Raw genomic sequence first — 24,831 nt, 5'->3', positions numbered from 1 at the left:
CCAAAAGCTCTTTTATCACCTCTGTGGTAATGCCACCCAGTGTGTTTGGAGGTCTGTTATATGCAATACACATACAGGATTTTGATGAAAGTTGTTATTACAGCTACTCTTGCAGCTTAAGAAGAAATCGGCAGGTGTTGGCTGTTCACAAGGCAGGATATGGGATAAAAAGCAGGTGGACCTTATATATTCCATATGTGTGACTACTTTCAAAGCTGCTCACTCACCTTAGTAGAGATAGAACTCTTTGTGTCCTGTTAACTGGGAGGGGACCTCAGGTCAAAAGGTGACTTGACAGTGTCTTCAGTTCACAATAAGTAAGATTAAGATTCAGTCTGTCTCCAGAATCACACATCCCTTTGCAAAGGAAATTCTGGAGCTGCTGCTTCTCCATTTACTGTGGCTGGACAGAAGATAAACTGTGTTTCTTTTTTTTCTTTATTTTTTAGAGAGTATGGGTTATCCTACCTTTCTCTGAGAGCTAGCATTGGACTGTGGACTGCAATCCTGTGCATCATCCTTGTTGCAACTGATGCAAGCTCCCTAGTCTGTTATATTACACGGTTTACTGAAGAAGCTTTTGCTTCTCTTATCTGCATCATTTTCATTTATGAGGCCTTAGAGAAGCTGTTTCATCTCAGTGAGACATATCCAATCAACATGCATAATGATTTGGATCTGCTGACAACATACTCGTAAGTAAGATTTCTTCTGTTAAGACTGAGGTTTTTCCCTATAGGTTGTGTTTTCTTTGTGAGGAGTGGAAACCAGTGCACAGCAGGAAGACTTTGCAGTAGTGGCAAACTTAACATGTGGAAGCTATTGAGTTAGGCATGGTGCTGGCATATGGAAGTAGTAGTTACTGGAGGTATGTTACTTTAGATAAGTAAAAAATATCTTGACTTGGAGTTTGGAAAAGCTTACACACACAAAACTTGGAAGTCCTAGAATAAAAAATAGAACTTGGAGTGTCTTGAGCTTTAGGTCTTTATTCACATTTTTATTTAATGAGGTGTAACTCAATGATCTCTAACTATAACCGTGTATTGATGATTTATAATTTTTTATTGGACGTTCAGGCTATGTTACCTGTTTTGCTTTTTTTTCTAAATTCATATATTGACCTATCTAAAAAGGATATAATTTCATGTACCTCCTTTAATTTAACCTCTCTGGCACTTGAGGTTCAAGCTTCAAGAACTGAAGTGGATTTGGAATTTTTAGGTGCTTCTCAGTGGTAATTGATTTTGTCATAATCAATGTGTTCTTAATAATAAGATTTTTTAATATGACTCCATTTAAGGAACTTTACTTTGTTGTGGAGTTTTGACAAATGTATTTGGACAAGTAGTATTCTACTTGGGGAATAAAAAAAGTGAATGGCTTTAATCAATGTAGTTTCATTTAGAAGTAAAAACTCATAGACATGTTTCTGTGATACAAGAACAAAAATGTTCCTCAGGTACAGGACAAGATCCTAGTCTGGCCTGAGGCCACTTACGCCTGGTCATCTCAGCAACTAATATCTTATTAAAAAGCATTTTCAGAGAAGATCCCCCTCCAGAAATGTCTTTATTATTTTACTGAACCCATTTGAACATTTTGTGTGAGCAGGGTGGGGCCGAAAAGGAACAATGCCTCAACAGTGCCACATCTTCTGTTCACTGGGAAAAAAAAAGGAGTGTCTCAACTAAATGTTTCATTTGCATTTTAAGCTGAGAAAAACAAAATACAGCAAGAGAGAAAACATTTGAGCTTTGTGTATGTTATCACTAGAAAAAATAGTTAGCAAATCCTGAATATGAATTTACATTATATACCTTATTACACAGAACAAGTTAAATTACAGAAACTAGAGTTCTTCTGTGACGTGCTGTCTCAATGCTGAAAAAATGTTATTTCTCTCTAATAGTTTAATCAGAAGACAAACGAATATTAATTTGAAGAGAAAGCCATAAACATCAAGAATATACCATGCATGCAGTTGAGGTTGTATCTTGGTCTTATTTAACGTCACTTAAAGTCATAGAAGTTGATATTTTACTCTTAAGGAGCCTCATGGAGCACAGTGTTTGTGGATTTTTTTTCCCCTTGTCTCAAATGGAAGGAGAATATGATGTTCTCGTATGGTTTTGAAAAACAGACGTTGTAGTACTATACAAAGAAAAAAAATTATTCAGAAACCATTTAGCGGGTGATGCTGAGTTGTTAAAATATGTAAAAATTATGTTTATGCTAAAAAGCATAAACAAAACCAGCAATATGAATTCCTGGGTAGTTAGCTTTATTTGTGGTTAGCTGAATGAAGCGATATTGCTTGAGTTTTCAGAGAAATAAGATTAACAGTCTTGCTTGTATAGGGGCACAGTGATAGGTATCTCTATATTTTATGATAATGTTTTATCATCATAGTCCTTATGTTTGCAAATAAATGGTTTTGGTTTTATTTAAAATTGCAGTCCTTAATCAGAATCCGAGATTGATTTTTGAAGGGTATTGTTTACTCAGCGCCTGCCCTTGTTAACTGTCTTCATTGAATGCAGAATGTTCAGAGCACACAGAATGGTAAAAGAGGAGCAGTTGTCATCCTCCAGTTACAGCTATTGACCTGTCCTGTTCTACAGTGTTAGAATACCAGCACAACAATGTTAGATTTTCCAAACACAATTCCTGAAGGACAGGTGTCTTCCAGATGTTTGGAAGAAAGATTTGACCACTGCCTGGTGGTTTTAAACTCATATATAGCTATCAAAATTACTTGATATAATAGTTTTGTAGTTATTTATGGGGTTATAATTTCATACCTGTGTTCTCAGTGTTCTTTCACTCTGTGTAGAAAGAACAAATAAATTGACTTTTTAACTCCTACATTACATTTCACTTTTGGCATTTATGTTGTATCTTCTACTTGCAGCAATATCCTGTTTATTACCAATATCACATCCATGGCAACTGACTCCACTAATACCAAGATGACTAGTTGTAGACTTAGTTAGAAGCAGCATAGTTCTTATGGGATGTGGCTTATTTTTTTTAACCTTAAAACTGATTTTTGGAAAGCCCAGTATGCATACTGATTATCTTGTAAGAGCACATCTGCTAATTCCAAGGATCTGTGCTCTGAACCAACAAAGTGGTAATTCCAGCCTCTCCTGTTCTCTCCTCTCCCTTGTCCTTCATCTGAGTTTTTCTTAGTTCTCCAGAACTGGCCCTGACATGTTGGGAGAATGGAAAGATGTGCTCTGTTGGAGCAACTTGACATTAGCTGCCCAAATGGCTAGTGCTTTCACAGCAGGCTTTGTGCAACCTGAACTCTGTGGGTTTGCTGTGCACACATGCACATACTCCAGACAGAGTGGCCATTTGCCCAGAACATGATGGTATCACAATTACCATCACCACAGGATCATCGCAAGACATTTCAAATAACCCCCACTCCCTGCTCAAATGTCTGTATGTGTCTCAGTTCCAGAGAGGTAAGAAACTAGAAGATGAATAAGCATAAAAGCTTACTTGAAATAAATACCTCATTTTTGTGTACTTGAAGTTGGGGAATATTCCTTTCACAAGGAATTAGAAGCTTCTTCTGCAGCATCTGACTCCAGTCCTTCTACTTGTCATTTAAATAGGTAACAAAAGTGGTCTGAAACTGATCCTGTCCTTAAAGGACCAGCATACTCTGCTACAGAAGCTAATTAGTATCTGCTGTTTTGCTAATTAAAACAGCTGTTTGCATTTTCCTCTTTGGGGATTTTAAAGACAAATTTTTAATTGTTAGTAAAGCCTTGGCAGTTCTTTAATTAGCAATGGGTGAACTTCAAAAGGTTGAGCAACTCATTTCTCTTTGAATGCTCAGCCTAAGCTTATATAAAACATTATCTTGGATCTGCAATTCTATGCTAGAAAACTCAGGTTATACTGTAAAATTTCTATATTTTCTGTATTCTGCCTGTTGCCCACTCAGAAGGTTGATGATAAAGAGGTCAGGACACTGTATATATTTGAAGCTTTCAGTGTATGCTGTGCCCCAGCCCACCTCTCTTCTCACATGGGCTTTCTGAGGATGCTTTGATGTCCACAGGTAGTCCGTCTACAATCCCAGTACTGTTACCTTTGCCCTGGTGAAGGTGTGAGTTTGATTCAGGAGAAGTCGTTGGCATGCTGTTAGTACTGTCCTTTGGAGTACTAGAAAGACAAACAAATTAGTAATTTATTGTGGTTGGTGGGAAAGAAAACCCATTCCATATTTTGGGTGAGTTTGAATTCTGTCATAAACAGTCTCTGTTGCAGGAGTTTGATGTAAAAGACTATATTGCATGTATCTCCTCTTATATTTAAGAGTATAGGAGTCATTACTAGTATCTGCCATAACAAACATTAGAAGGCTATAGAACATTCAGAACACTTGGGTTTTTTTGCTTGTTTTATTGAGATTTGTTTGTTTGTTTGTTTTTAAATCTAGCAGACCCAAATATTTGAAAATCAACTGAAAGTCTTCCTGAAAGATTTCTTAAAAAGTTATATTTACCATTTTAGATAGAAGATATGAATTTGTTACAGAATTCGATCTCAAAAAGACAAAAATATCTTTTGTTGCATGGTCTAATTAGTGTAGAACTAGTCCTAATGCACTTTTTACTCTTTTTCTTTATTATACTTGTTTGTACTCTGTGCTGAAATATTGACCCCAATTGTCAGGTGACCTGTGTGCACGCAAATCAATTCAGCATTCATCTCCAACTTTTTCTTAAAATACCATCTTTATGATATGAACGTTAAATAATAGAGCATTTAAGAGCTAAATCAAAAGGACAAAGAACCTGATTTTCAGTCTGCTACTGTGTTGCATTTTTTTCTTTTTAAACTGCATTGTTTTGAAGGAATTTAAATACAGTAGCTACATTGTTTATTAGATAAAATACACATACTTTTTTAGCTGAGATTTTCTTTCTTTCTTTGTTTCTTCTTTCATGATTTTTTTTGGTGGGTTTTTTTGGTTTTTTTTATGTTTTTTTTTACTGTGACCTTTTTGTATTTGTCATGCCATTAGCATTTGTAGGTTGGCATAGCAACTCTCTTACTTCTGCAGTCTCCTCCTGCTTTTTCCTGATCCTGACTCCTGTAGCAAATATATCTCCAGTTAGTGGATCCTATCTGGAACAATGATGCACATCAGTTTTAATGTGTATATTAAACATTAAGGTATAATTTTTCCTAGGAAAGGAGAACCCTACCACTGGGTGGATAAGAAACAAAGGTTTTCAAAAGGAAAACAAGCATTGTGGATGAAAGGAAAGTGATTTAAAAACCAATCCAATATTCTTTAAAATGCAACCATTTTAAGATAGTTATCTTAGAATACAGAAGATCAATTAGTTCTCAGTGTGAGGTTGCTTAGACCTTGGGATTTTATGAAAATAATTTTTAATGAAAAAACCTTTGTTTTTTTTCATTAATTCTTTTTTCAGAGTGATGAATTCATGTTGTTTTTAATAATTCTTTACCAGAAGTTACTCAATTATTAACAGATTACATTGAATAATTTTAAAGTGATTTCTTGGCATAGTAATATGCATATTGCAATCTGTCTTGGTATTGACATGCACTTAAGCATTAGGAGTAGAAAATCCCACTCTGATGTAATTAAGGAGCCAAGATCATGTCAATCTCTGTATCTTTTGCAGGCTATAGAAACCATTGCTTCTACGAGGTATTGTGAAGATTAGTTTTGTGTGTCCAACTGTTTGCACAAGCAAGTTTTAAATCTTTCATTATCTATATAACTTAATCTAAATCCATTATTATTGCATGCAAATTATGTTGTTCTTTACCCTGTATTCCTTAAGATGCAGGTGGAATGAGGAGAGTCGATGATAAGCACAGAATTTCTCATTATCCCAGACATATAATTGAATTCCAATTCCTGTAATGATTTATTTGAACTTGGTTATGAATATAGATGTTCTTTCCCCCTTCTCCATAGGCTTTTTTCTGCAGTTAAGTAACTGTGCCATATCCTGTGTATTTTTTTAAGAATGTTCCTCTTTTTCCCAGAACCATGCAAATGCCACGATCTAGTTTAACTGCTGGTTCCCTTTTGCTTCTTGACAAACCTTGGAATCCAGAAATTATTTTTCTTTATTCCATTTATTCTAGGACTTTGCTATGTCTGCCCAATCCAGTCAACTCATTTTTTTCTTTCTCCCTCTTTTGAGCCCAGGGAGTGCCCACCATGCTTCATTCTTTCCTACTGCTCATCCCTCCTACTTTGGAAACATATCTCCTTGTTAAGCAATTCTCCACAGCATTCAGTTTGTAGTTGATAGCTGGTCTGCACAATGCCTTCAAAATCTAGAAAAGCTTACATAAAAACCTTGGGTGTTTTTGTTACAGTACATTTATGTGTATGATTCACTACACCTGAGCAATCAAAACTTAAACTGACCATATAGCATTATAATATATTACAGTATGTCATTTCTGAACCAGCATTATACTGAATCTCTTCTCCTCAAGTGTACGCTTTTTTAACTTTGGAAGTGAGATGAAGTGACATCCTAGAACTATTTATCAGTGAAAGCTTTCAGATGAACTGTCGGTATCCCACATAATTACACTACCTTTTTGCACATTAACTTCAATGTATGACAATTACATACCGTAGTACTGCTAAGAATGCATGGACTGCATACTGCACTAGACAGCTAATAAAGACCAACCTTTATGAATGACAGTGTGTGTGTGTGAAATTGTGCTGCTGAGTGCATTGTCTAGGTACTATTTTTTGTAGGGTTTTCTGTTTTCCTCCTCAGCTTCACCAACTAAACTATATAGACTTCCAACTTTAGAGAATATATGTGAATACCTACTGATGTTTGTGATTGTCAGAGCTGGACTACTTAACTTAATGACTTAGTGGTCTTAATTCACAATGACAGTTCTAATGAATAAATGAAGAAAAATTTTTATCTTGCCATGACAGCTGCGCTTTGACAAAGTTTCATGATACTGAGAATAGAACTTAACTGACAAGTCCATTTCCCATCAGTATTAATTATTTTATTTCCAGTCTCTTCTCTGTTGAGACTTGGATTTCAGCATTATGAATGTTGACATGAGAAGGAATATGGTAAATATAATGCCAGGCATATACAGGTGTTGTAGGTATGGGGCAGCAGAGAAATAATCTGTGATATTATTGTTGTCCTCTTCTCGTAGCAGTTGTTAGACAAACAGAAGAACTCAGTGAGTGCCCATAAGTCGCATGAAAATGGTATATTTGGAGACAAGTTAAACATGCATAGCATTCTGCTATTGATGTGCTTTCCTTCAGCCTTGTAAATGCAACATAAAAAAATGCTTATGCATATATTCTAATGCATTAGTTTTAAAACAGAATTAGTGATGTTACCTTCCATTTCATACCATCTTCTTATTCTGTCTCTGTTCTGTGATCAGTGCCTAGCACACCTGTTGAGCATACTCTGTGTATTAGGGAAAAACTTCTTACTCATATTACCAGAAATGTGCTCTGATACAGTGAGACATACTGTTTAAACCAGCACATTTTGTAACTTATTTGTCATACCTTCCTGTTGGGTTTTTTAAAAAAATATAAATATTCATATCGAGCAAATCTCATTCTCTATCTTAAGTGATCCAGAAAGAGATTTTGCCCTTCCAGGAAGGGGAAATTGTATGTTGGCTAATCATGAAGAAGCTGCAATTGCATCTTTTGTAGGTAAGTTCCTTAACTAGTATAAATAGGTATAGCTTGCAGAATGTACATGCTGGAAAAATAGGAGCTCCAAAACAGTGCCTTATAAATGGATAAAATCAGCAATAGTAAGTGCCTCCTAGTCTTGAAAACAATATACTGAAAAATGGCAATTGCCTAGGGATGAATGGCCATGAGGCTTTCAAAGGAGCTGCACCATTTAAGTGTGTTTTATTTACTCATAAAAACACTGTGCAAGGCTCTTGTTCTTATGCTATTTGTAATGGCAGCAGAATGGACTAGCACCATGCTGCATGTTTAAAGTCTGTGTGGGGAGGAAAGTGTGCATAACAGGTTGAAGAGAAGAAAATGACAAAGACCAAGCCTGAAGGATTGGGGGTAAGAGGTGGAAATGAGAGAGATTCCCCCACCAGATTCATGTTAATTTCAATTAAACAAATAGGCCTAGGGAATTAGTTTCTTGTTTTGCTGTAAACAGAAGTTTACAGACAGGATTGAAGTGTTTTTAGTACAGAACCTTTCACCTGACTGATTGTTGAGCAACAACTATGTTTATCTTTTATTGCTGATCTACAAAGGAGAGTGAAAATATTCCCCAACTTTACATATAAAATAACAAGTTTCTGATTTACTAGCCCGTATGCCCTTCCCCATTGTCCAAAGAAAGAGGAATAATACTGACTATTAAGGATAATAATAACTGTTCCTTTTGGGGAACAAAGAACACTGCTGGTTGTCTGAGATGTCCTGAAGCTGCTGTTGTCAAATCCTATCTCTGTTCTTTGAAAACAGAACAAGTTGTAGGAAATGTCGCACACAGTGAAGTTATGATGACTGCCTCAAGTTAATGAAATTTATGAAATTGAGGCTTAGGAAACAAAGGCAAAAAGAGCTAGGAAAAATGTGGGGAGTTTGAGAGAACAGAGAAGGGAATGGGGTGCCATCAGTGACCTATACTGCCTATACTGTTACAGTTGGATTGGTGCTGAAGATGTAGCTGAAGTCTTGATCCTCCTGTAAAAGGGAGAGAAGTACAGGCTCCAGAGGACCTGGTTTGTTAGCCAGCCCTGAAATTTATTAATTTTAATCTGCCTTTGTTCCGCGTCCTGATTTGACAGAGATTTTTTGAGCACCTTGGAAGATGTAAAGGCAGTAGACTCCTTGCTCTGGTTTGGGCCATTATTTTTCTGTTATTTTCTCCATCTGTCAGTTCTGATCTTGTGACAGTTCTCCTGCAGTTTCCTGAAGACTGTCTTGTCTGAAATGGTTTATTATTCTACCTCAGATTTATAAGTCACTTTGTAATAGGCTGTATTAGCTGTTTTAAGTAACCTGGAAGAAAGCAAACTCCACTGATTTCTGCCTAGTTGTAAAATATGGACACTGAAAATACAGGAGTGACCTGTGACTGGGTATCTAGTGCCATTTTAGATCTCTCAGCCTCCAACTGCTGTGAAAACAAAGGCATGAGTCACCATAGACCCTCTTACATATATGCCAACCCATCACGGATGTCACAGACACCATGGGGTATATAGGCACCTATGTTTAGACATCTGAATTGCTCCCAGGAGATCAGAACGTCTTGCGGTAGCCAAAAGTGTAAAGACACGAGAAGAATTGTTCTCTCATCAGTGTGATGAAATGGGTGTATTGTGAGATTGGCAGCAGAGAATTTTTTTTTATTTTCACTATAGTGACACCTATGTTTTTGTCACCACAACCAATGTCAGAGTATTCCCTGCCTATATTCTAGCCATTAAAAAACTCAGTTTCTTCCTAGCCATGATGAAAGAGAATCAAGTTAATCATTCTGTATCTTTCAGCTTAACCAAGATGATTGCTGACTCCTTATCACTAAAAGGCATGGGAGTATGTTGCTAATTTGGTACTGTATTTGGAGCTGAATATGTTGCTTAGAAAATACAAGTGTATGTATGGTCTGTTGCTCATTGGTAATAGCAGAAACTCCACATAGATTTCTTGTAGTGGGCAAGCGCTAAGTGACTTAAACGACTTCACAAGAATTTAAGAGCATTTGAACTTCCAAGGGGCAATACATTTTTTACTTATTCCAGCCTTCTGAGTAATATATTATCAAGAAAACAGCAAGATTTGTTAATGGTTAACAATTTTGTGTATTTCACTTTTTCTCCTGAGAGCTGACCTCACAGAGCAAAAATGACAATGGAAGAGACTAAAAGTTTTCAAAGGTTAAAGCAGAAAGCCTTTTTTCTCTAATGAGAGTTTCTCCTTGCAGGTCATTTGTGTTGGGAAATAGTCATCCTTGAAGCAATAACATCTGTAAATAAATGTCATGTTTTGGTAGATAATATTTTATGTTCTGGCACTGAATGGTACCTCCAGTTGTGTTTTCTGGGCTGGACAGGGAGTATCTTACCATCTCACATTTCTATGTTGTTAAGCGATTAGTGTGATCCTAGTTACACTTCCTACACTAGGAAGATAGTTACACTGTGATACAATCTCACATCAAAGTGTTAATGTTGCCAAAAGACAAATAGTATTGAAAACAATATAATGTTATATAGTGGTCTTCACAGCAGAAGGCAGTATCTGATCTTTACAGTTAGGGCCTAATTCTGCACCGATTCAGTGACAAAAGCTGAGTACAGAGTGGTTTTGGTCTGCGTGAGTGGAGTTTGCAGAAGTCACTTACTTGCATTTACTGATTGCAGATTGTTCATGAGCTTGTGCGATTTGGTAGAGCCTGGACTGCAATGCTGTGAAGGAGGAAAGTGGTGTTGATACAGAAATAAACAGGGTGGTGATCTCATCTGAAGGTGAATTACTGGAGCTATATTAAACTATAGCTTCAATTGTCATGTTTCTGACTGAGGGAATAGAAGTTGTGACTTCTCTAACTCTTAAACATAATTTTGTAGGTTGCAGCAAGTGTAACTGTACCATGTAGTGTTGGTGACACGCACAGTCTTCCCTTCTAGTGAGAAAGTGACTGTGATTGAACAGCCCATGTCACCTTGGCGTACTGTAATCAAACCCCAATGGGCCATCGCCCAGCGTCTGGCCAGTCTGCGATCAGCGATGGACATCAAGGGGCAGGGAGCTCCTGTGCTCCCAGGAAACAGTAGTAACCTGAAATAGCCACCTCTGTTTTGTTGCATGAACATCAAATACTCCCTTGCGATAACATAGACATAGCTTTGGTTGACTTTATTATGCTACCGTAGCTCACCAGTAGTGATGTGCTTCATTTAACCCGCTTCGTAATATTTTAAACTACGCATTGAACACGCATTCATTCTGCACTTGGGGCCTGATCCAAAGCATATTAAATATGTTTGAAAGATCCAGTCTTCTTTAATGACTTTTGGCTCAGGCCCTCTATTTCTCTGAATGCTGGTGCTTTTTTTTTTTTGCTTTTCGTTCATGGGCTGTAAGGATTTTTTCTTTCTTTTATAAATAGCTGCATTTAAAATAAAAGCAAGGAGATGCACAAAGACAACCTGCATCTCTCTTGATGTATATATTAAATGCAGCTGTTGTCACATGTATAGTATTGTAATCAAAATACTGTGGTGCTATTCTGTAATCATAATGTAGATGGTAGCATTTCTTACGCAGAAAATATTACAGATGAGAATTGTCTTATTGTGGAAAGGTAAACTGTCACAGAGAAAATAGATGGCGTAGCTAAGTGAACAAACTGGTACTCTTATAGAACTGTAATGCAAATGTATGCTTAATGGTTCTATAGTCAGATGTTATCCTGCCCCAGCTACTCCTGAAACCTTTATCGGAAAGGAGAGTACAGAATTTATTTACAGCCATCATAAGCATGTTAAAATACTAGCAGGATAGATAGTACTATACATTTTAAAAGTAGGATTAATTTAAAGAGAACTGCAAAGCACACTTGATGTTTTGGAACCTACAAAATATCCTGCATATTTTGCAGGCTTTATGAAAGAAAAAGCCTCCCACAGTTGCTTCAGAGGCTTTAAGGACTTAATTTTGATTTTAAATTGCCTTTTTGCAGTATTGTCCTCCCATACTGCCTCGTCATGTTTTGTATGTTAAAATACACAATTTAAAATTAAAAGCACATTTTTAAAGCAGCTGTGGGGAAAGGAAAAACAATGGGCACAAAAGTTCACAGAGCCTTTGGTGCTGATGATCTTGCAGAGTCCTGATGGTTGACCGGCCATTTTGGCAGTTTTGCATGCAAAGACATTCTGGTAAAGAGCAAGAAAGAGAACACAGATACAGACAGTTTGCATTTGAGAAACGGATCAGCCTGGAACTGTGCATAGTATCTAATCCCCATGTCAGGAAGTGTTAGGTATAAAGAAGGGGAACAGGACTGTCACGTTCTCAGTATTACGAACTGTGCTTTGACGTATCAATAGAATAGGAGAAAAATAGGTGGAAAAGCTTGCTGTGGACAGTGGTTCAAATATGTCACATTCCATACTATATATGCATATGCACCTCACAGCAAATTATACTCTAGTAATAGCACTAGCTACCAAACTACAAACTGCTTCAAAGCATGTGTTTACTGAATTCATTTGAACTAAAATTACCTGGCAAAGTAAAGCACAATTGCATTATATCATAAAGTTGGTATTTTGGATTAATTTCTGATACATCTTTATTATTAAGGAAAAAAATATTATTTTGTCTTTTCAGATGCAATTGTGTGGAACCAGAATATCCTAGCAATAAAACCTTACGATACTGGCAGGACTACAATATATCTGCATCTGATGTACCATGGGGGAACCTAACTGTGTCAGTAAGTGAAATATTGGAACTTAATCTATAAAGGCATAATCAAAGAATCTCAGAATGGTAAGGGTTGGAAGGGACCTCAGGAGATCATCTAGTCCAACCCCCCTGCCAAAGCAGGTTCACCTAGAGCAAGTTGCACAGGACTGCATCCATGCAGGTTTTGAGTCTCTCCAGAGAAGGAGACTCCACAACCTCTCTGAGCAGCCTGTTCCAGTGCTCTGGCACCCTCCCAGTAAAAATGTTTTTCCTTATGTTTAAGCAGAACCTCCTGTGTTCCAGCTTGTGTCTGTTGCCTCTCGTCCTATCACTGGACACCACTGGGAGTGGCCAGTGATAGGACTGGCCTATCCAGAGCCTGGCCAAGCATAAACAATTTTGTCTTGTCTCTCCTACTCCAGCAAATATACTGGAAAAAATACCATGTTTTTTTCTAATCATATTTGTCCAATTAAAATGTATGCTTAAATGGACAAAGATTAACATGGACTCTGTAGCATTATCTCCTTTTGTAAGCATTTTATAGCCTTTGATAGTACACGTTAAAGCAAGTATGTGCATTTTGTGCCCTGCTTTGGAAACGACAAACTAGCACAAGAGTTTGACTGAGATTAAGTCTACACGTGTCAAATGACAGTGGATTTGTCCCAGATTCTGCCAGGTGGCAAAACCAGAGTTCCATTGTGTAGAATGACTCAGAAGCATTTATTTCCCCTAAAACATTTTTACAGCTGTTTGGGCCATAAAGGAGAAGGGGAGTAATTTTGTAAGATTCTCTGTTCAGTAACCAAATTTCTCTCTTAAGTAGGCATTCAGTTGTTTAATGTGTTCATGCCTTTGTTGTGTAATTTTTTTGGTGGGGGGGGGACAAGCTACAAACAGTTTGGGGAGCTTGCATGGAGATTTAACTTGTTTCTAAACAGTAAACTTTGCTAAGTTTAAAGGATTTATTACTTCAGGTTTGCCTTCTTTAAAGCAACATTTACAGCTTGAATAAAATGTCATATTGAGATCAGACCACCACTTTTTCTCACAACTGTATAATTTCATTACACAATCAAAGAGATTTGAGTGCAAAAGAGACCAAACTGAAGGGTTCTTTCAAAAATATAACTGAATTAACCCCATCATAGGCATAACACTTAAAAGCCAAGCCAGTGGACCATCTCCAGCAGGTACTGTTTTTTCTTTCAAAGGCAGGAGTGGAAAAGAACTGGTGTCCTCCTATCATGAGTTAAGGAAGACCTGCCTTCCATGGTTGCTCTGTCTTGATAGCAAAGACTGCTCCTCAACTGTGTTGGTGTGGCAACAGCAGAGAGAAAGTTAAGAACTGCTGGCCTGAGGGATTCCAGCAATCCAGAATGAATATTCCCAAAATTGCAGCACACTCTAAGAGCATCTGTGCAGGGGCAGACTCCTCCTCTCACTTTCTCAGATCTCTGACAGTGTTTTTCAGAGTACATTTGCAGCTGAGGAGATTTAAAATAACAGATCTTGTTTTAACTGTAAATGTAAGACTGAATGCATTATATAAAACCCTTTAAAACTTCTGTAAAAGCTTATTACCAAAACTTGAGTTTACATGGGTAGCAGTACAACTGACTGACTTTTCCCATGAGTCCCTATAATTGCCAAAGAAATAACTGAAATTTTTGGTACTTGCATATATTTATTTCTTGCAAGCATCATCAGGAAACTTCTGTTCTTCTGTTCTAGAGATTTGCAGTAAAAGATTAGACCTAGTTGTCTCTAAATATTTAGTCAATCTCACCCCACTCTTTTTTACTGCTCATTTATTCCTGTTGTTTCTTGTGTCTGATTTAAAAGGTTCAAGTTTCTGAAGATTTATATTGGCACAACAGTAGGACTAACAATTTTTTTTGCTATCTAGGACAAAACGAGTATGAGCAAAGTGTTTATGGTGACAAAATTCTTTTTAGTAGGTATATGATGAAATTCATCCCTGTGCTGTCCCAACATCAAAGTCTAGCTCAGGCCAGGATAAGTTTTCTATTTGGTGTCCCAGAATCTTGAGAATTTCTTCTGGATTTCCTGAGAATTTTTTTCCCCATTCAAACCCTTTATTTCATTAGTCAGAAGTGCATCATATTTATCCCATATTTGTACTGCTATACCAGTATGAAAGTTTTGCACTCCTTTGTCTCACAGTCCTCAAATAGCAACTGTGTTTTTTTTCAAGCCAGCTTTTTTTCAACGTCAAAGTTTCTCATAACGTATCAAGCCACAGTATTGTGACTTGAGACTGATGAGCCAATGACCCAGTTCGTTTGATACTAAAAGATTCAGATCTGGCAGGATATTGCTGCCTGGAATATCTGATTCTGGGTGCTGCGTTTATTTTTGCTTAATATGTGTGGAGGGATTTGGGAAGAAGAAGGAAAGGATTGTGAGCTTGTAGTTTTTAGAGCTACTCTTATTTTCTCTGCTTGTTACCTTGGAACAAATATGATTTTAAACAACTAAGGATGGTATGGGAGAATTACTAGGTATGTTTTCTGCTGTTTCTGAATATTTGATCATATATTATATTGGATAGAATTAATGTTACAAATTTTGGATTTTACTGCATTTTATCAGATCACTTTTTTAAAGAAAAAGATAGTTTGTGGAATGTACTGCCCCCATGTGGTATTAAATGTCTTGGTCTCCTTTTAGGCTAATACTGTACATTCTAAGTAGCTTTTTCTTGAATTGCTCAACCTATGAAGTTAAAACAAAAAATCAGTTCTTGAGAATGCACCAGGATCAGCCTTTCTTTTGGTACTTCGCTTTTCTCTCTTGGAAGAAATTAGGAAATGCAAATCTGTGTTTGTAAACAGAAGATAAGTAAGTGTACTTGTTCAGTTTGAAATAAATCTGGTTTTATATTAATGACTTTTATTTCAGGTATGTCGTAGTGACTTCATTTAATACTGGTTAAAAAAGATTCTTTTGAGGGTTTCAGAGTTTTCCATTCAGACTAGATACAAATGTTTGGAGTTCTGATTTTTAAAAGAATATCTATCTAAATAAAATTTTAGTATTTCTAGTAATACAATCTGCTTGCAATTTAGGCATGTAATTGGAAAGAAAATACCAGTGCAAGCATGGATATTTTTCAGAACAGTACTACTTTGCTCTCTCTGATAGGAATGTAAAAAGTTTCATGGAGAGTTTGTTGGACGAGCCTGTGGTCATCATGGCCCTTATGTTCCAGATGTCCTCTTCTGGTCTGTCATCTTATTCTTTTCTACAGTAACATTGTCATCCACACTGAAGCAGTTCAAAACTAGCCGATACTTCCCCACAAAGGTTTGTGCCATTTTTTTAAATTCTAAAGTTGTCATTAATCATGTATAAGCATGAATTCCATCTGCATTGCAAATTTAGATAACTGCTGGTGAGTGTACACTGCATCTTTTCTATATTAGAAAATTGTGTCAGAACAAGCATGGTTTTAGCTGTAAGCACAAAATGGCTTAAACCAGTGAAGAAAAATAAATCCTAAATCACACATGAATGTTTTAGATAAAATTGTAATTTCTCTCAAAAACCGCAGGTACGATCTGTTGTCAGCGATTTTGCTGTCTTTCTCACTATTTTGTCCATGGTTTTAATTGACTATGCCATTGGGATTCCATCACCAAAGCTTCAGGTTCCAAATGCTTTTAAGGTAATTTATTGATAAATTGCACTGCCTTCTTATTTTGACAAAGTAGTGTGCTATAGTGGATTTACTATATTTTTTTTATCATCAAGGAGTAGTGATACTATTCTGAATTTTTCGTGTTCACAAAGTACTATGCAACTTCTCTGGTTAGTGGCCCATGTAAGTGAGCCTCTCCCATCAAGCCCTTCACGCTTCCTAATGTCTTCTGTACGAGGACCAGCCTAGCTCAAATTACCCAAATCCTAGCCTACTGTAATGTTCTGGGGCTCCTTCCAAATTCTGGGCTCATCGTATCGGATACAGACAAGTCTGTAATATCCCAGATGATTTTATTATATGTAACTTCTCATTTTGGTATCATAGGGAAGTTTAGCATTTTCCTGTGCTCTTACATAGATTCATTTTAAAGAAAATGGTATCCTAGTAATGTTTTTGTATGTATTCTTTTGAAGTTGAAATGTAAATAAACCTTAGAGTTCTGAATGGTCTCACATGACACTGTTTTTATAGCCCACCAGAGATGATCGTGGCTGGTTTATTACTCCTTTGGGACCTAATCCTTGGTGGACAGTGATAGCTGCAGTAATTCCAGCCCTGCTTTGTACTATCCTTATCTTTATGGACCAGCAGATCACAGCTGTCATTATCAATAGAAAAGAACACAAACTAAAGGTATTTATTCAAATAGTTATATTTTCACTGTTGTTTTCTGCTTCAGGTTATGTAATGTACCTTCATCTGCTTGAGTGTGGTAATTTATGATATGTTACATAGCACTCTTTTAAATTGTTATGCTTTTTCTGTTGACCTGTGTAGTACCTATGCCCTGTGCCTTACAGATGGTCTTTATGAATGTGATTTGAAACAGAGATTCTGAATCAAGAAAGTACTATCCTCTGTGCTTTATTAGAAGTATGATACCCAAAGGAAAAAAATCTGGAAATTAATAATTTCCTTGAGTAACATGATATTAATTGCCTCTTCAGATATTGGCAGTGGTGTTCTACTGGATTGGATTTTGAAGAGGAGTTATTTTGTAGTATAAGATTCTATTTTTTCCTCTCTTCATTCTTTGTGGTTCTACCCATCCATTTTTTTTTCCCTTCCTATCTTAAAGAAGGGAGAAGAATGAAACTGAGTTTTAGAGGCACAATGGGTTCTTAACACAACATAGGACAACTTCCAGCACTGTTCTCTAACACTTTAGTTGCCTACAGATGGAGAGAGAAAAAGGGACATCACCCCTCTAAAAAACTGTTGGGCAAAATCTAGCAGCAGGTTTCTGTACATGTATATGCAGCGAGCTTAGACTTTTTTTGACATACTTTTAATAAGCAGCAATCCAATCCCAAGTTGCTTTAGCAAATACATTTGCAACCTTCACTTTGCACTGCCTCTTCTTGGATGATTGTGACATTTGATATGTTCTTTTTTTGCCCTCTTTGTCAGCCTGGCTCTTCATGTCAATCCATAGCATTGCATGTGGTTAACTTGACAGATGCAGGAATTTGCTGCCAAGCTTTGGAATGTGTTTTTTCAGCACTGGCATCTGGGAGTCAGATGGTCCTCCTGGCTGCCCCCTTGTCTTGCTGCGTTTTAGTTTTGCTGGGGTCTGGTGTAGCATCACCTGTTGCTATGCTTCCTTTTCTTCCCATATGTCAGGTTCCTCAGATCATGTATGAATGTGAGGAAATGCTCTCAGATTCTGTATGCATTAACAGATACATTGCTCATAAATGTGTCAGAAGGTAAAAAAAGGTGTCTCTCTTAGGATTTAGAATTAAACTTTTTCTTTGAGTGCATTGTGCATGTAACTAATATCTCTGTGTGACACATCTCTGAGTTTGTCAAGATGTGTCTTGGAGATTAAGACTCATGAGCACTTTTGGGGAGTGAGGGATGGTTGCTCGAGTTGATTCTTTTTGTTTTCTTTACTTTATATGAATTCCCCTTTTAAAATAATATAAGCAAATAAGATGGCATTTTCATTTTGGTATGTGGCTTACATTTTCATAAACCCAGACGCTTCCCATTTTAGAAGTAAAAGTTGTCTTCAGAAAGAAATGATTTGTTTGCTTCCAACTCATTTTCCCTTCTTTTTTTATACTCCCCATAGCAAATTCTCAATAGTGCACATTTCAGCTTTTGGCAGTCTCTGTAGCAAACCCTTCCAAGTTTAGTGTAGTTACTTTTTTTATGTCAAAAGGTATTTGCATGGGTTTACAGGCAAAATTATGGTTCAACATATTCACATTGTTTGCATGAACATCACTGTTTCATCAGACAATGACACTGGATTTGTTGCCATATTGCAAAATTTTGCGGAGATAACTACCTACCTGACTTCTTAAAGGAAAATGGCTTGAGCTTCTGCTTGCAGCTGAGTGGTTGAGAAGAAATATTCCTCTCAGCTATGGTAACAGATACCTATGCAACGAAGCTTGATGCAGATCATTAGTCATTTTCAAGTGCAGATTGTATCTGCAGGTTTTTAAATGTATCTAAGGTTTGACCAAAGTTTTATCAACTACTACAAAAGCAAAGCAACATCCTCCTGTTGGTAAATTCATGGAGTATTTGATTACTACAGCAATGATCCCAACTCAGAGGTTTTGTACTGACTTCTCATATGAATGCTTATGATACTACTTTTAAGTACTGAATAAAGAAACCATCAAAACAGTACCTGATGATGAATATTATTTTACAGTTTAATGTATAGCTTAATTATAGTTTAATTTCACTTAATTTCTAGCTATCTGTTCTAGATAAAATGAAAGTACGTTAGTGAAAACTTACTACTGTCACATGCTTACCATCTATAAAAACTTCCAAAAGGATCAATGTGGTTTTATGGCCCTCTATAGCATAAACTGACTTTGCAAATGTTAACTTAAGAATTTTTGTGTAGGAAAGAATCAAAATACCTATTTTTCCACTTCCTCTGTAAGGTTTGATGGAGAGTCTATTAAGATTAGTACAGTGGAAAGTTGGCACTGCAGCTGGATGTTCTGCTTACCATTATCCACAGAAAAGATTTAGTTAAAAAATAAAATGTATGTATTTTCCATTGTCTTACTAGTGTCTCTTTTATAAGCAAGAAGGGTAGGTATTTGGTGCCCATTGTAAAGTTGATTTATGATATGTATGCTTAATTCATAACTGGAATGAGCCTAATAACATTAAGCATTTCTTCTGAACTAGTAGGAATTACCCTTAGATAACCAGTTATCCATCACTACTGACCCAGCCTGGCTAACACATGGAAGAAAGCTATTTTTTTTCTACAAGTCACAACTTTTAAAATTGTCTCTAACTGTTCCTTAGGAATGCCTATCAGGAGTGTTCTCCTTAATTCAGATGTCATTTTATATCTTCTTGCTGTCATTACTTTTTTTAACAGAAAGGATGTGGATACCATCTCGACCTACTCATGGTGGCAGTCATGCTTGGAGTGTGCTCTATTATGGGATTGCCGTGGTTTGTTGCAGCCACTGTCCTCTCTATTTCCCATGTGAATAGCCTAAAACTGGAATCAGAGTGCTCCGCTCCAGGGGAGCAGCCAAAATTTCTTGGAATCCGGGAGCAAAGAGTCACAGGGCTCATGATTTTTATCCTTATGGGCTCATCTGTCTTTTTGACAAGTATCCTGAAGGTAACTGGGGGAAGTAAGGAAAAGCTGAAGAACACTGCTCTGTACTCAGCATTTCACTGTTATTACTGTGTTATTTAATAAATGCCCTTTCCAGGCACATTACTAGCTAGCATAATGTTACACAATGATAACCTAAAGTGGAATTCTAATTCTACATAATAAAATGGCTAGGGACCTCTAACATTTTAAAAATAAAAACCTTGTAATGAGAATCTGGCCTGACTGATGTCACAGGGAATTCTGCTGTTGACTGGTGGTATATGACAATTCATGCTTTGTCTATGCTTTGGGCCCATGGCAAATTATCATGAAACAGTCTTGCTAAGTTATACCAATAAGTAAATTTATTTTAAAAATTTAAAAACATTTTGTGATCTGTGGATAGTTTAAAAATATTTTCACAGTTGCAAGAGAAGTTCTGTGGTTCATTGGTTCATTTCTTGGAAATGAACATGAACATTCACTCGTGCTGCCTGTATACTCAACACTGCTCACTGGTATCCTGAAACTGGATGTCTAGTTACATGCATATATAATACCATCTATATACATAATACTTACTGATTTTAAGAATTATCTGGCCTCTGTGAAATCAGTGAGAATTTTGCCACTGGATTTGGTAAGACCAGAATTTAGATTTGCATGTTGTCCCAGTGAAAGCAATAAGCCCTTAGAACTTGTACTTCTCGGTAGTATTTTGTTAAGTAGATCATAAAACCTTCACTTCGAAAACTGACATAACATGCTTTTGTGTATTTAGTATTTAAACCAGATACTTATATATGGAAATATTCCTTTACCTACACACCGTATACTGAGAGCCTGAACATTTAAAATATTCTCCTACAAAATAATTCCATAAAAGTCAGTCACCTATTTTTAAATGCTTACAGCACAGAACATTTCTTTTAGCAGTATGAAGTATTTTGTGTGTCTTGAACATTTATGATGATTACAGCTTTACTATTCACATGCTCGCCTGAGCAGTCTTTTAAGTAAAGAATTTAAGTATGTACCAAACACTTTGATTTTTCATGTAAGTCTGTTAATTTTATTAATAGTGAATAAAATATATTGTAATAACTGACCGTGAGAGGAAAATAAAACTGTAGAGCCAGATTCTTCTTTTGCTTTATACTCTGAGGAACATTATTAATTTGTAATTGAGTGAATTTACAACTTGTCTGATTAATGCAGGCATATGGCACTTTGAATTTCAACTGTTTAGAATGTCTCTCTAGAAGCATTTGAAATTGTTAAATGCTGTTTAATATTCTCTTCCCTTTCTCTGCTTGTTTGTGCAGTTTATTCCTATGCCAGTACTTTATGGAGTATTTCTTTACATGGGTGCTTCATCTCTAAAGGGAATTCAGGTAAAGTGCATTTATGAAGTGTGTTACTGATGATGCTTTCTATAAAATGTGTAGCTATTCTTATTATATTATTTTATTATCCTTTGTGTATAGTCTTAAAGGAACATTGCCAACCTTAAATTCTTGAAAGTGACTCACCTAAAAAGGAAAATGGATTCTCTATAAATAGAGTATTCCCTTTAGGTAATGTGCTCCAATTTTTTATTTTTTAGGTGTCAATTTTTCTGTTCTCCCTTGTTATCAAGGGAATTTTGGCTGAGCCTAAAAACTGAGTAACAACTATCAGGAGCTCTTCCCTCTCCCCTGCCTCCCTGTGCACTTGCTTGTCTGCTACCTTTTCAGCTTCCAAGTTTGTGCTTTTGTAGTGGTACACTTGATGTTGAACTTTGCCTATATGAGGCTTTTGACTAACTTGCCCTAAAACGGACATAGGTGAGATTTTGAAGATATTTCCTGTGCAAGTAAATGCCCCAGAAAGGAAAGTGGAAATGTTACAAGTCCCCTGCTACTTAATTTCTGGCCTTAGGGGTGAAGGGCAAGTCTAGTGGAAGCGCACCACTCCTGCAGTGGCCTTAAGTAGGAGCCCCTGGCAGAAGCCAGGCACTCCAGCATTCAGGTCAGCGTTGGAAGTGGTATCCTGTGTACCATTTCTCCTGGATGACTGCAGCGTGGTGTCAAATCTGACACAAACACTCAAATTTTCAAGTGCCTTTGTTATTGAAAGTAGAGGTATTGATACACCTTCTAAGACAATTGAGAAAGAACAATCGTGATGAAAACATGAATTATACTGTGCAAAAGGTTGTAAAATACAAAGAGCAAAGAAAATGCCCGATTTTTTCTTTCATTATATTTAAATTTTTGACTGCACGACTTGGTTTTTTTAACCCCTCTGTTATTTAGAGGCAACGCTGGCAACATCTCTTTTTTGACTGGTGTTTTCAGAGACTCTTCTGTAACTTTGCTTAGCTCTTATCGTTTGGGTTGATATTCTAAGAAGTATAGTTTAGCTTTTACTAAGGATTAGATAATTTCAGTTTGATATGGTTCAGCTGTTTCTCAGAACAAGGGTACGTTATTGAGGAGCGTTTTTAAGGCATGCTAAAATCTGGCTATCTTTACTTGGAAAAGTGATAGCATCCCCCTCCCTTTCTCTCTCCCCCAAGCTGGGACAAGGAATTGAGATTTGATAAGATGGCTTTTGTGGGAGGATGTGCTTTTTGCTGTTTCTGTGAACAAGAAATCTGCTCGAATCTGGCCAAATTATAAGCCTTTAAAAAAATGCAGTTTGCACATCCTCAATAAAAATTCCTGAAACTTGAAATTCCTGAAGAAACTGTAAATATAGCATGGCTCATCCATGTAGGGAGAAATGGTGCATCACCATCATCACTGTGCCCTAGCAGCCAGCACAAAGTCTCAGGACAGCGTGGAGCCAAGTAGGTCTGAAAAACCTACTCATGTACATTCCTAGTGGCATGGCAGTTGGCCTTCTGGCTTTCCTTCTCCCCACCTCTCCCCCCCCGAATAGGGAGAATAAACCAGCCTTGGATAAAGTGTCTGGTGAAGCAAACTGGGGAAAAAAAGTTTCATCCACAGGAGATAAATGACTGAAGAGATCCCTCTGTGATAAACTTTTTGTGTCCTAAAGGAAGCAGAGCTCAGTTGTTGAAAACCCAAAGTTTAGAATGTATTAGGATGGCAGTGTAATAGTGTGTATGCCCAACAGGATCAACTTAACTTCCATTCCATTTGATTGACAATTGATTCATGTCTGCTTTGAAGTCTGACTTTGCCTAGCTTTGAGTTCTTGACTTGAAATCGTAGCAGTACTATTTTAAAGTAACTGTTTTCTTTGTTTATAACATATTACGGAGTTCTCAGTAGAATGTTTCCTGGAGTATGACAATACAGAATATAATTCAGCAGAATCTACAATCTTGGCACATCTGCAATAGTAATACCTAGGGAGACAAATGTGTATTAAAATAGAAAGGAACTTAAGAAGTATGACTAACCAAATAATTAAACTTTACTTAAATAATACAATTCTCATTCTTACTCTGGTGGCTCAACTGGAGAGAAGATAATTCCTTTACCACTGTTGGACTGGTATAGAGTCATGGCTCATGGTTGTAACTGAGGTAATCTTTTCCTGTGCTCCTGAACTTCTGCATAGTTTTTGCCTTTAGAATAATAGCTGGATTGTTAGGATATTCAGGATCTAGGCAGTGTGTGAATGTTAGCGTAGATGATCCTACAGCTCATTTTAGTGTAAACTTTTAAAAATTTCTCTTTCAGCTTTTTGACAGGATAAAGTTATTCTGGATGCCAGCAAAGCATCAGCCGGATTTTATTTATCTGAGGCATGTTCCTCTTAGAAAGGTCCATCTCTTCACTGTAATTCAGCTGAGCTGTCTTGTGCTTCTGTGGATTATAAAGGTTTCAAGAGCTGCCATTGTCTTTCCTATGATGGTATGAAATATTTTTATTGCCTCTTAAAATCTATTTTCTTTTCACATGTGGATAATTATTATTGAAGAAAAAAATTAATTGTGGGCCAGTAATTACAATATTGCTTTGAGTCAATGTTTAAGGGGAATTCATACTATATTAAGAAAAAATTCTACGTATAACCTCTAGTTTGAGTCTAGGTTGCACTCTGTTTATATGTGTGGATAGCCCAACTATATATTCTCTTAGTGAAAATTCTTCTCTTCAAAATATCTTAAAAAATTCATGTTTTTATTTAAGGAGTAGTGCTTAATCATTTTACAGAAAGAACATTCGCTCATTAAGGAAGATTGTTCATTGCACTGAGAAACTTTACTGATAGTTCTGTGTCTTGCTGGAAATAAAAGAAAAATCTATTCTGCTGCTTAAGTGATCTTTCTTAGATTATTTCACTAATTGAAAATAAAAGGTATCTACTGACCTCAGTGATTGTTAAATACTTCAAGCCATAGTTCATCTGAACAAAGGAAGACCAGCTGTTGGCCTATCCAAATTAAAGGATGAAATTCTAGCTGTAAACTCTGGTCACTTTTAAAAGTATTCCTATACAGACATATATGCCAGTTTTTCTTGCTTAATTTCCTGATTCTTTGAATTAAAATTTTTACAGGTTCTAGCTTTGGTATTTGTCCGAAAACTCATGGATTTCTTTTTTACTAAGCGGGAGCTCAGTTGGTTAGACGATTTGATGCCTGAGAGCAAGAAAAAGAAACTGGAAGATGCTGAGAAGGAGGTGGGTCATGGTTTCAAGTTTTTTTGGTGTGTAGCACTTTATCAGTTTCTCCTTCAGACATTTAGAGAAAATTCTGTAAATAAGGCATATTCCACACAACAGACAGACTTGTTAGCAGTATACAAAGAGCGATGTTATGTTTTACCGAAGTGCTTTTAAGGATACAAATCTAATAGGCTTAGGTGGGGAAGTCTATGTAGATTCTTATGCTGTCGTGCTGTTATATAACACAGTATCTACAGTGCTCCTGGGAATTGCTCCTGAGACCCACTCAGATGATGTGCAGGGATGAATGTGCATCTGTAGGAATGGCCTCAGATGCCTGAGGCACTTTGATGCTGCTTTGGGACTGGTCTCATCCCTGCTGGAGATGCT

At 36.7% G+C, this 24,831-nt stretch overlaps 1 protein-coding gene across 1 annotated transcript in view; it reads left to right on the top strand.

The window, feature by feature from the left end:
- Positions 1 to 449: 449 nt before the first annotated feature.
- The window catches only part of SLC4A10 (solute carrier family 4 member 10), a gene marked incomplete at its 5' end in the record, with an annotated part of 32,628 nt that continues 8,246 nt past the window's right edge, over positions 450 to 24,831 (top strand). The window contains 9 exons of the mRNA XM_010174949.1: positions 450 to 695; positions 12,413 to 12,518; positions 15,662 to 15,823; positions 16,071 to 16,184; positions 16,692 to 16,853; positions 19,585 to 19,836; positions 21,141 to 21,209; positions 23,511 to 23,684; positions 24,334 to 24,456. Of these exons, the coding sequence (XP_010173251.1) occupies positions 450 to 695; positions 12,413 to 12,518; positions 15,662 to 15,823; positions 16,071 to 16,184; positions 16,692 to 16,853; positions 19,585 to 19,836; positions 21,141 to 21,209; positions 23,511 to 23,684; positions 24,334 to 24,456 (1,408 nt within the window). The remainder of the gene's footprint in view (positions 696 to 12,412; positions 12,519 to 15,661; positions 15,824 to 16,070; positions 16,185 to 16,691; positions 16,854 to 19,584; positions 19,837 to 21,140; positions 21,210 to 23,510; positions 23,685 to 24,333; positions 24,457 to 24,831) is intronic.

The sequence above is a fragment of the Antrostomus carolinensis genome, unplaced genomic scaffold (assembly GCF_000700745.2).
Source record: "Antrostomus carolinensis isolate BGI_N321 unplaced genomic scaffold, ASM70074v2 scaffold25740, whole genome shotgun sequence".
Taxonomy (NCBI): domain Eukaryota; kingdom Metazoa; phylum Chordata; class Aves; order Caprimulgiformes; family Caprimulgidae; genus Antrostomus; species Antrostomus carolinensis.
The sequence above is the reverse complement of the archived record's forward strand: the minus strand, read 5'-3'. Positions and strand labels throughout refer to the sequence as shown.